General features: G+C 33.5%; 3 protein-coding genes across 4 annotated transcripts; all 3 read right to left on the bottom strand.

The window, feature by feature from the left end:
• Positions 1 to 1,636: 1,636 nt before the first annotated feature.
• LOC146916408 (replication protein A 70 kDa DNA-binding subunit A-like) lies at positions 1,637 to 3,375 on the bottom strand. The gene is made up of 7 exons (XM_085721622.1): positions 3,226 to 3,375; positions 2,862 to 3,126; positions 2,657 to 2,753; positions 2,362 to 2,574; positions 2,132 to 2,261; positions 1,903 to 2,057; positions 1,637 to 1,787 (listed from the first exon to the last, which is right to left on the bottom strand). Exons 1-7 carry the CDS (start codon positions 3,373 to 3,375, stop codon positions 1,637 to 1,639), a joined length of 1,161 nt encoding a protein of 386 aa, XP_085577748.1.
• A 2,065-nt stretch (positions 3,376 to 5,440) lies between these two features.
• Positions 5,441 to 6,512, bottom strand: LOC146916407 (uncharacterized). The gene is made up of 4 exons (XM_085721621.1): positions 6,461 to 6,512; positions 6,262 to 6,359; positions 5,761 to 6,180; positions 5,441 to 5,668 (listed from the first exon to the last, which is right to left on the bottom strand). Exons 1-4 carry the CDS (start codon positions 6,510 to 6,512, stop codon positions 5,582 to 5,584), a joined length of 657 nt encoding a protein of 218 aa, XP_085577747.1. The 3' UTR covers positions 5,441 to 5,581.
• An 819-nt stretch (positions 6,513 to 7,331) lies between these two features.
• On the bottom strand, positions 7,332 to 12,587 carry LOC146916406 (uncharacterized). Of its 2 annotated transcripts, XM_085718533.1 has the most exons (9): positions 12,374 to 12,587; positions 10,196 to 10,331; positions 9,448 to 9,457; positions 9,189 to 9,216; positions 9,006 to 9,110; positions 8,848 to 8,911; positions 7,957 to 8,052; positions 7,754 to 7,856; positions 7,332 to 7,606 (listed from the first exon to the last, which is right to left on the bottom strand). In XM_085718533.1, exons 5-8 carry the CDS (start codon positions 9,047 to 9,049, stop codon positions 7,764 to 7,766), a joined length of 297 nt encoding a protein of 98 aa, XP_085574659.1. In that variant the 5' UTR covers positions 9,050 to 9,110; positions 9,189 to 9,216; positions 9,448 to 9,457; positions 10,196 to 10,331; positions 12,374 to 12,587; the 3' UTR covers positions 7,332 to 7,606; positions 7,754 to 7,763. The 2 variants fall into 2 exon arrangements, with proteins under 2 accessions (XP_085574659.1, XP_085574658.1); XM_085718532.1 differs by lacking the exons at positions 9,448 to 9,457; positions 10,196 to 10,331; positions 12,374 to 12,587 and having other exon boundaries at positions 9,189 to 9,347.
• Between the last annotated feature and the right edge of the window lie 27 nt (positions 12,588 to 12,614).

Below are 12,614 nucleotides of genomic sequence, written 5' to 3'. Positions count from 1 at the left end.
TGGTTGCAAATGAAGTTAAAAGTAACTAGGATTTACTGAATCCCCTATATGTTCTTGTTTGGTAATACTAGTTCCTAAATCAACAACGTTTTCCGGTCTATGGCAATTAACAGAATAGACCAGGACCTATTTTTGGGCTCTAGGTCCCGTTTATATAATATAGAACCCTAATGTCTAAAATCAAACTCACATTATTAAACGCTTTCAAGATTGTTTAACTATAGCCACACTAATTAATTTCCTATGACTAAATGAATTAACTAGAGAACACTACCTAGAGCAAGTTATAAAACCTAGGGTTAATAAGCTATAATCTAGAATTGATTCAAAGTTGATTAGAAAGTGAGAAACATTAAGCAATGAGATATAATGAATAAACATAGTTTAAATTGCATAGAAACCTTACATTCAAAAAGTGATGATAACAATATCAATCTTCTTGTCATGGCTTAAAAAACACAACATCTAGTTAATGGGATTTCCCTTCTATTCTTCGAGCATTAAAATTCGAAACCCTTGTTTCTGGTTGGAAAATCATATATATATATATATATATATATATATATATATATATATATATATATATATATATATATATATATATAGGAAGAAAAAAAACCCAATTGTGCATGTGCACCTTGTATGACCTTATGCACGTTGCGTATGTTGTTTTTAATCTACACGGAAACTTCTTATCTTCTGGGCATGCACCCCGCATCATGCTATACACATCCATTTGACGCACTATTCCCACGCGCAGAGCACGTGCGCCTAAAGCACTTGTCACATGTTTTCTCTAGTTTTCATGTAGATTTTACCTTCAACATGTGTGTGGGACTTGTGACAGAATTCTCTCAGGTTGTGCTTCATATCTTCATTGTGAGCGATCTTCATGCTTCCGTAGCATCCATTAGGTGTCCTCTTCTAATCAACCAACTATTTATACTGAAAATATTATGACACTTGAAATTCTAGCGTACTTGTTTTAATATGTTTTGTGCGATGTTTCAACGTTTATAATGTTCCGTTCAATGTTTCAACATCACGAAGTAAACAGAAATAAAAACAAGAAAATAAATGACAGGAAAGTAAAAGACGCAGTGAGTTTGTTGACCAAGTTCGGTGACAAACACACCTACTCTGGGGGCTACCAAGCCAGGAAGGAAATCCACTAGTGTAGTCCTTATTCAAAAGCTCTCAGCAAATTACACTTTATGACCTAGGACCCACCCGTCTAGACTTCAACCTAGGAACTCCTAGATCTGAGATCTCATCTCACTATCCTATAGTCAGTCACAGCCCCTGTGACCTATCAGACTAAAAACAAACAAACGGTGAAGTTACCTTCAAACACAAACAACTATAACCTTGCTTCAAAGCTGAGTTTACAACTCAACACACAGTTCTTAGCATGTACCAAGATGATACAAGAAAGGCTCACAAATAAAACATGACTAAACTTGCATCAAACGATACAAGAGTAGAACACATAGACTCAAAACCCTAAAAGCTAAATTTTTAGTATATGACGGCTTGAATACCTAATTAGGTCTTGAAGTCTTCCTTTTATACTGAAGCAACTAGTCCTTGCACCCGTGCTGCCGCACGGGTCATACAAATTGCATATGTGTCAATCCTAAAAGCAAATTTTAATAGTAAGTATCAAACCTTGAAAGTACATCTTAGTGATCACACCTCTCTCTGTTGTTATGGATAAAATATGAAAATCAAACAGTATAAAGCTTGTTGATCCAGTGTTATCCATGACTTGAACATGCAATTTGAACCTATTTCAGAATATGCAACATTTGACAAATTAATTGACAAACCACATCACAAACAATTGAGCACGAACTGATAATCATATTTATAGACAATTGGTTCTTTCGTGATTTCAATTACCTTGGCACTGCGTTCCTTCCAGTGTTACACTTTCCACAATATAAACGACCTGCAACAGTCCTCACCCTCCCTGCGCACTTTGTACATGCCTGGTAATACCAACTGTATTCTGATTCGATCTCACAAATTGTAGCGAGAACAATCCCTTGGCATTGCTGAAACAATAAAAAAGATGAAATGGTGCATTTAACAAATCTAACTTCAATTCATACAATGTCACATAGCACACCTCAGTTGCCTCTATTAAGTCCTCAATTGTCATTCGCTTAGTCTGAAGCATATCATCAACCAAAGAGACAACTGTTGAAGCTGTATTCTGACTTATGCATTGGGACACTTGCACATCTCCACCATCAATTCTGATTAGCAACCAAGGGCAGAAATCAGTTAGAAGTCAAAAGCCCAGTAATAACTTCAAAAACTGAAAAAACAAAATTCGACAAATTAAAATTATATTACTTAGATTTGAATTCAATAGCTTCATGCAAGTCACCATCCAGCAGTAGTTTAGTTCCAAAAAAAGCATTGGAAACGCCCATGACCCCTTGGTATTTTTTTAGCTTGCCTTGTTGGATCAAAACCACAACAGGCGATGATGGATCATGAGCTGCCAGGAATGAATTCATCCTCTCAGCATAGTCAGCCCATAGAGTGCAATGAACTCTCCTACTTCTGAAACACACATATCACTTGGTTAATATAACTGAACAAAATTTGAAAACATAAAACTTGGAGAATTTTTTAAACCACATACTCAGAATCCTGCAAGGTAAGATCCAATAGCTTACTCCTACGGCCATTAACATCCTTCTCTTTCAATTCATCTCTCTCAATGACTTGTCCAATCACATCTACGCATAATGGATTTACAGTAAAATGCTTACGATATAAAAAACATACGCAAACACAAACGAAAATAACATTATGCTCAATATATTACTCCAAATCTAGACACTCACCGACAGTTTTTTCCTCCCTCTCTGCTTCCAATATTTCATTGAAAGGCATAAAATCAAAATGATTTAAAGGAATGGTACTTGCATCAATTTTAAAGAACTTTGTCCTGTCTATAAGGGTTAGCTTGAACCTATGTTGGGTAACCTGATACTTAGGATCGTTTTTAGTCACCAAAACATTCTCAATGTCATATGCAAATCCCTCTTCCACATTTGACCTTATCTTTGGCACCAAATGTTTTTTAGCAGATACTTGTATCTTTCCAAGCTGTTTTTATAAGTTAAACAAAGGTGAAATATAAAACAACCTGAGCCAAATATAATTTTCAAAATATAAGACCACATTATATAATTTCAAAAAACCAACCTTGTCATCAAGCAATAGCATGTGAATAGAGTTATCCTCATTTGGATTGTTGAACTCAGACACGGTCCAAACATGAACAACACGAACTCGAAGTTTGATGTTGATCTTTCCAGCAACAATGGCGGCAACAGGAGTGATGAGTGGAGCCATGGTAGTAGCAAGCACACGAAGGAAGAGTTTCACCTAGAACTTTGATTTCAATGTTTAGTGAATAATAGAGTGATGATCCATGATCTATATATACACCAGAATTTGTGGTATCTCATTAAAATCTCACTACTCAACCTAAGAGTCACTTGCAATATCAGTTTTTTTTAACTGTTGGGCGCAGCTTTGGCATGAATGAAAAACAGTTTTCCTCAATCAAGCATAAAAGTCTCCATAATTAGATATTCCATGAAAATTGAGAGTGAAAAGTCCCAATAATTAGAATTAACAATAGTTATAGCAATTGATATTCCATCAAAATAACTGCCAAAGTCTCAATCAATCATATTCCAACTCACACAAAATAACGGTCTTCAATCAATACATACAATAAGGAGTTTTTTTTCTTTCTTGAAACCAATATATGAATGATCACCCAAATTTTATAAACAATATTAAAAAAAAAACTTGTTAAACACCAAAAATAAACTTTCATCAACAAAAATCCACTTTTACTAAACTTTCAAAATCCACTTTTATATCAAATGGAAGAAATAATTTTTTTAATTAAAAACCAACATTTTTTTAACGGAAGACAATATATAATGCTAGGGCAAATTTTTCCAGCCCTATCCATCATCCATGCACTATCATTTTGTCTATACTAATTTTTTTGTTAAACACCAAAAACAAACTTTCATCAACTAAAATCCACTTTTATCAAACTTTCAAAATCCACTTTTACATCACATAGAAGAAATAATTTTTTTAACTAAAAACAATCATTTTTTAAGGGGAAGAAGACTCTTCTGCTTGATTTTATTAAAATTTGTGTGTCAATGCAATGCTGAAAAATCTGTCTAGTGCTTAAATAACTATATGCTTTAAAGTAGCAATAATTTTTTTGGTGTACACTCTATAGCAATAATGTGTCAAATATTTCCTAGATATCGACTATAATTAAAATTCATAGGCCCTGGTAGTAATAGTCTATGTTCCATGAATTCAAGAATCCATAAGGTTAAAAATACCAGCTTTTATTATATGCATGCCACTATAAACAAAAGCGCCTATGCTATGGGTTAATTTTAGTAACACAACCTTTATTCTGTAATGCAAGAATGCAGCTCTGTTAACAAATAAATTAAGCAGACAATAGATCACTAAATTGTTCTCACAATTCTCATAAGAGGCATATTAATTCATAGCTTCATTGGCACAAAGAAAACAGAAAAGAATATAACAAAAACTCTTGGAGAAATGCAAAAAACTCATCCATATAAGGATTGCATTATCTTATATAGCATCTGCAATAGAAAGGAAACGGTCACAATCATCATACCATGTATTTCATGGTAAGTTTAAGCCAATTATTGAACCAAAAGAAAAAAAAAAGTTAAAGCCAATTCATTTAAGGGTTATACAGACCACACGTAACAGGATTTATATTATTAGTGTTAGATTGCAATGTTACCCTTCTTTAATTTTTTTTTTTTTTGGAGAAGGCATGATTTTTGTATAATGATAGTAGGATTTACTATATATCTTTCAATTTCTTGTACTTTATCTTTACAAATAGCTCTTACATTACGTGCAGAACATGCATCGGTATATGATGATCAAATACTTTCAAGCTTACAATGGAATGATGATCAAATACAATTATGTTATGTATACAATAAAATGATAGAGTTCTGGACCATTACGAACCGTGTTTAACCTAATGGACACTATAGGAGCATATTTTGTTTATGTGTATATACATACTGGTTGAGCAACAATTTGACAAATCAAATAGAGTTATGCAGCAATGCAGCTCCGTCAATAAATTGTTCTCACAATTGTCATAATAGGTATATTAATACATAGCTTCATTGGCACAAAGAAAACAGAAAAAAAATATAATAAAAACTCTTGCTGCAATGCAAAAAACTCATCCATATAAGGATTGCATTATCTTATTCATGAAAACAGAAAATGGAAAGAACAGAAACATCACAATGGAAAATTACATCAAAGTTTAGTACAAAATGTCTTAGACTCAACGACAAATCACACAGAAGTAGAGGGTTAAATTCAGGCCAATTGCAGGAGCACCAATCACCACACGTGCACCCTCTGTGAACCTTCTAGCCTTGACCATAAGCTCCCAACCACCTCCAATCTTGAAGTTTGGAGCAGGATCCATCGAAAAACTAAGGGTGCAGTTTCATATGTTGCCATTTTCGTCCACCACATCTATTATCGAAGTTTCTCTATCCAAAGCCATTTGAGCAAAACCAATATCAGCAAGTTCCTGAAAAAACATAAAAAAATGTCTCAGCCTTATTCACAAAACACACAACAAATACTTGTAATTGTTTTAACACGATGACAGCTAACATGTACCAAAAATCCACTTTCAACATCAGCAACAGCAAGCTTCTTCTCATACGTGAGTTGAAAGTTCACCTCGTCATGCATGAATGGCCTTGGAACAAACCAATCAAGGGTGACCGGAACAGCATTGCGATGAACCCTAAAATTCATCGGTGGGTTAAAGGTTGGGCAACGAATTCTCTTACCAAACATGTTCTTGATTCTAATACCAAACCTTCCATTTCCCATAAACACAATTGTAACCCAAGCACCAAACTGCACTTTGTAGAAATCACGGATAGCGTGCCAGCCCTTTGTTAAATAAATCCCCTGGTTATTCCTTTCAACCAGCACTTCAAACTGATTGTGTTTTGGATCCACCAGAGTAGCATATTGTTGGATCTGGTCTCCAAAATCATGGGAAAACATCATCGGCAACAGAACAGTACCCTGTTGAAACAAATAACATTGTCAGTGTTTTAAAAAAGAATAACAGATGGAAGGAGAACAGACCACAACAAAACCACACACATATTCAACGTCAACTTCAACCATGTATGTCCTATACTTAAGGCGTAGCTCGTTGATCATCATATCGATTTCGGTCACTGGGTTGGGATCAAGCGGTGCTGCAAAAAACGACACACCAAACATCATCTTCAAACCGCAAAAATAAGGAAACTGTATAGGGAAAGCATCATATTTTTAAGAAAAGTTTGCGCATACATACCAATCAACATGTTGTAAGAGAGCATCGCCACGTCGTTATGGTGGAAAGTCATGCCTGTGCAATGGTGGAAAGACAAATCCTGATATGCTGTTTATAAAGGAGAGCAAAACTCCTCAAATGATTGTAACCGCAAGGCATTCATTGCAGAATGGAGAAAACCAAAAGACTGTGGCTGTGTACATTTCAATCATAGCCTTTGTAACCGCAACTGCAGAATGAAGTTCAAAAATTAGAATTAAATTAAATGGATTAAAGTGGAACCGAAATTAAATTAGGGTTAGGGCAACAGGACATATGTAGTAGTGGAAGCAAAATTATAACACTAAAACAGCTATTGGTCAAGTGGTTAAAGTGATTGGATGGAAGCTATGGGTTGCGAGTTCAACTCCCTGCAGAGATTATTTTCAGAAATTTTTTTTAACTCAAAAATGGCAGGATTAGGTTTAGGTTTAGGGCTTCACAATGAGCATGCATTGTGAACCTTAGTATTATATATTAAGATATGCACTACTACAGAAATTAGTTTTTACATCAGTTGGAATTGACTTTTTACATCAGTTTGTAACCGATGTAAACTGATATGATGTGGTAAGTCAGTATCCTTTCAAATCAGGTTGCAACTGATGTGAAATATTGAATTTCTACATCAGTTCCGCTTGCACTGATGTAATAGACGCACTTTGAAAATTAACCCAACAGTTTTCACATCAGTTGTACGTTCGACACTGATGTTAAATACGTATATTTCACATCGGTTTTTTCAAATCCACTGTAGTGAAATAATTTTTTTTAATTTTTTTTAAATGGCTTATCAAATAAGCTTGACCCTGCTTTTTTTTTTAGTAATAAAATGAAAACAAATTATGGATAATTTTAATGCAAAAAAGAGTTATATTATCTAATTGGATATTACATAATCAATCCTCAATTTTCCACGTCAATATTCCAAGCTAGAAAAGAGGCATTTGAATACAATATAGGTAGAAATAATCCAACAACTTAAGTAGAAATTTCAAACAAAAAATAATCCACAGCAGAATCATCATCGTAAATACGCTAAACTTCAGCTACAAAAAGCATCTCATCTCATCTAAGTCGTAAGCATCGGCAATGTCTCATCTCAGCCACATCATAATCAATTTTCAGCTACAAAAAAAAAATCAATTGAAAAAGTTATCTCAACTGCAGACGCACTTGACACACCAAAACCACCACACATTAAGACAGATACAAGTCCGTTCAAAATTCTACTCTCTACAAATGTCAAATTATGAGATTGGCTTTAAAACATACCATGTAAATCCTAAGCCTTATACAAGTCAAGAAAACAAGTTGCCCATTGGTTTCGCAAATCATATAAGTCATCATCAGTTAATGGCGTTGGATCATTGAAGACCTACAATGTGTAGGTTAATATAAGTAATTAATATTAATAAGGATATGTTTATATTTGACAATACATATAGTATAAACATGTTATCATAAAATTAAAATACCTCCATCCAAGACTTAGTAATATTAGCAGAGACGATATCTAGCATATTCTTCATCACATAGTATCCACAATCATTGCCATTAGGTTGCTTTCTTGGCTACAAATGAATGGCCATTTTTATAAAGTGATTAGTTCATATAAAAAAAATAGTTTATTATCTATCATTCTATAATGACTTGAGTTTACAACAGTATCTATTCATGAAGGTATTATACAAAAGAATTATTGGTTAAGTAGTGTAAAAAAGGCACATATTCTCCAGCTTTTTATAAGCAGAAGCATGTGAGTCCATGTAATGGAATCCTAGATCTAACTCTGTTCTGTATGGGACAACTGTTCCAATGTAATCAAGCTAAGTCTAGCTACCGTACCTCAGTGAATTTTTTTACTTTACCAGACTACCCTTTCTAAATAATTTGAGTTTAGTCTTGTTTTCAAAGTTTAGATGTTGTTATATAAGCATATAATATCATCACATTATAATTAGCATTAGACATGCTAGCTTAATTGATTTAGTAGTGGAGCAGCTAAGAAACGAACACACCCTTGGTGACAACAATTTGCTTTTCCCTAAACCTATATGTTTTCAATTGGCTACTATTTCTAACTATGTTAAGCTACTGAGTGAGAGAGAAGATTGTAAATTTTTTATGGAGGATAAACAAGAATAAAAGGATAAACAAGAATTCATATCTTAATCATGTTCAACAGAGTTCCAAGATTATATTGTTTCACTACCATGTGAATGTACAGTAAAAGGATAAACAAGAATTCATATCTTAATCATGTTCAACAGAGTTCAACAGACAAACACATTCCACTTTTAATACAAGAAACAATCATACGGAAAATATACAGGGAACAATTAAGGATAAACAAGAACCATACTTACTTTGGGACGAAACCATTTAACCTTCTTTCTATTGCCCTGAGCAAGTTGATGAACCTCTAAAGCTCTATATGTTAACCAAATTAAAAAAATCATCAAAGTTATACATTTTAGTGTTGTAGGAAGTAATATATCAAATGCAACGTAACATATACATTTACTTTGAAACAATCTTAATCATTGCTTCATTAAGATCTTGGTGCATTGAACAAAGGACAACTAAACTATTGTCCTTGGGACAAATAATTATTAACTGCCAGTGTCTTCTGCACACGTAGAAGAACAATTATTAAGGTTTAAGCTATCAAAGATAAATAAGAAAAATAATTTAAATATATACTTACTTATATAGATATGGTGCTAAGTAACACACTTTGTTCAAATCACGCAACCTAGTTTGTATGTGTCCCTGAACTTTAGTTTTAGTATTATGATCTTTTGGACTAAAATCCAAGCATACTGGGTCCAAAATCCCAAACACTTTCGATCTATTTGTCGAGATACAGAGACGGAGGTACGAGATTACTACTAGCTAGAAATCTCTTAGATGACACGCAAAAACTGTCACTGAGTATGGTGGCTAAGTTTTTTTTTAATTACATAGGGTCGAAGCCTGAAAAAGAAGACAAACTAAACGTCGGGAAGTAAATCCCCTAACATCAGCATCAACCAAAAGAGAGAATTGAGCTGGACAAATCACGTAATAATAAACAATATCAGCAGTCAAGGAGCATCCGAGATTCACAATGTGACAATCAAAAACAAAGAGTAAGGATCACAGTACAAAAATCCAATAAGTAAAGAAACAAATTTCTACCACAATGGAGCTCCTAATCTAAATTGATACATCTTTACTAGTTTTCTTTTCAAATTTCAAACTAATCCAATAAAAAAAAATTCTCTTTCATCGAAGTCGTGAACCTTGACTGGTGGATACGTATCTTGAATGAGTGAATGTTGTCCAAACTGAAAATATGCAAAATAAACTTTGACATGGCATATTTGCTAATTTCAACTAAACTTTGACATCATCTCCCACATTTTAACATAGCAAGCACATAAGTTCATTGTCTGTTGTGCTAAGAATTTTAATTACCCGTGAAAGCACAGAACAGTTATAGCTCACATTCAAAGTTTACAATGACATTACGTCGAACACTTTGTAAGCACAACAGTGGTGGGACTCAAAGAAATGGAGCATTGATTGTTCTTAGTAATTAAATTAGTAACAGAGACATTACGTCGAACAGTTTGTAAGCAATACTTGAAACACACAAGGTAGTCGATTTCCTTGAACATGGGTAACTGCTCCAACATACATGGTGAAGTGAGAAGAAGAAAAAACACAAACCTTATCTGAGTTGATACTTGCTTGATGTGAGAATATAAGGACGATGAAGATCACTGATACTCCTTTCTCGTACAGGTAGTGCTCGATCGAGAAGAATTTTTTGTAAATTGAGAAGGACGGTCAAATTAAACGAAATCTACAAAAATGAAATCAAAAGTGAGGAAGGGAAAGTGTTTTAAGCCATAATAATGATAATTGGCAGTGGTCAAATAATGAAACTTAAACATCATGATCTTCACAGTATATGCACATCATGGTGAATTAAAGAGCACAAATGTCAGAATGCTTAATTGGAGAGTGTGATTGACAACAGTGAGACTATAAACCAATTATCAGATACAATTATCACAATCACCGGCAAAACCTTTTACTCTTTAATCTTGTACAGTGAACTTACTTTAGAAAGTGAATAAGTTGTTTGAGAGATAATGCTGAAAATAATAACTTTAAGAAAACTAGAGTCATAAAAAAAAAACTTTCAGCTTGAAAAAGGAAAGTAGTTAAGAAAAAGGTATGTGGAGTGTGTAAATAAACTTAACGGCTAAGATTGGGAGTGAAATCAGTGGTGTGAATGGTAGTAGTGGAGAAGAATGTATGTAAGCACATGGATTTACATACATACACATTGAATTCCTAAGCTTTTTGTAGCATATAATATAATAATAATATATAGTATATTTAATAATATAATAAAAAATAATGATAATGAGTGTGATTGATTAACACACAAGAATATAATATAGAAATGTTCGCTAAGGTACTAGCAATTGGTTGAAACTTAAGGTTTATAACTCAAATAAACATAGTACTTATTACATGAAGTATCCAAAGGAGTACCAAGTCACGTACTTCAAATTATTAACGAATAAAAGTAAACGAAACTAAGAGAAAGGCTGCCACGCCTCATCGGCAATAATTATTAAGCTTTTGCATATAAAATTCTTACCAACTATTTGATTATATCTAGATATTATAATCTCATCATCATACATATGTATCCATAAGAGTATGAATAACAAGGTTTATCTCTACTAGAGAACTTGATCATCAACACAACCCTTTATGTTAAGGTATTCTCATCATTTACTTATTTGTGCGTATTGCAAAAGTCCACCCGAGCGTGAGTATACTTAGGTGGTTGCCAACCGGTAAGGTAGACTAATAAGTCGTAAATGGCGCCCCATTTACATGTCCTTACCGAACTTACTTAGGGTACCCCATGTGTTTTGGGAATACCCTTCTGCCTCACAGTTTGTGTCTTTTAATTATCACCCTTAATTTACTTAGTTACATAAACTAGGAACTAGCATCCTTTGATAGTTTTATAAGTAGTAATATACATGGCAGTAGGCTATAATGGTTGAAAACCCAACTCATAGTTCATATATATATATAGCTATCGTATATGTACACATATATGATGATTCAAACCAAACATAAGTTATATATGTAACTATCTGCATAGCCAATTATAATACCACAAGAGTAATAACTGTATTCTGTAATTCCAGAATTAATTAATATAATTATATAATATGGAGAAATTGGATTAGAACAAGGAGCCAAATCATATTAATAGTCAGATGCTCTATTCATGAAACTTCATTAAAATCCCTATCTTTGATCTATAACCTTACAACTAAACTAAAATGCATAGCCGTGATACACGTAAGTACAAGCAGGAACTCATATCATGGTGTTATTCCCAATCCGAGCACACATAACCTAATTAAGAGTGAATATGTCTATGGTTTGAAAATCACTAAATTGATTTCGCATACAAATTACTTAGATCAGCCATGTACAAATATCAGTTAAATACAAAAGTAGGGATCAAAAAGAGAGGCAAAAAAACAGTCAGAGAGATCCAATCAATAACAAGATGATCAATTAATCAAGATACCAACAAACGCAATCCATAAAAAAATTCACAGTCTAACAAAAAAATCTTCATTGATGGATATCTACAATTCAAAAATTTTAGGGAATTAAAAACACAAACTTTAATCAAAGAAAACCAAACCCCATTAATCAAAATTGAATTTTTATTTCAAATCAATAATTAAAAGATAAAATAACCAAAACAAATTCGAGAAAACACGAAACTGAAACCCTAAAAGATATAATTGATAAAGATAAAAAAGGGCTTTTTAGAAAAAGGTAGAAGAAGAAAAGAACATTTTTGCATGTGAGGGGAGAAGCAAGAAAGTAGACACAATCGGTGTTCCTTTTCAAGGCTTCATCTTGAGGAGAAGGTGTTGGTTGCTGAGTCTGAATCTGAAGTTGTGGCGCTGATGATTGGAATTGAGATTGAAACGATAGATGGTGAGCTTGGACGATAGATTGGGAACTGGGATTCCAATTGGAACTGAGATTGAAACGATATTGGTGAGCTTGGACGGTGAGATTGAAACGAGAT

The sequence above is a fragment of the Medicago sativa genome, chromosome 6 (assembly GCF_051527215.1).
Source record: "Medicago sativa cultivar Bolivia chromosome 6, Bolivia_mono, whole genome shotgun sequence".
Taxonomy (NCBI): domain Eukaryota; kingdom Viridiplantae; phylum Streptophyta; class Magnoliopsida; order Fabales; family Fabaceae; genus Medicago; species Medicago sativa.
The sequence above is the reverse complement of the archived record's forward strand: the minus strand, read 5'-3'. Positions and strand labels throughout refer to the sequence as shown.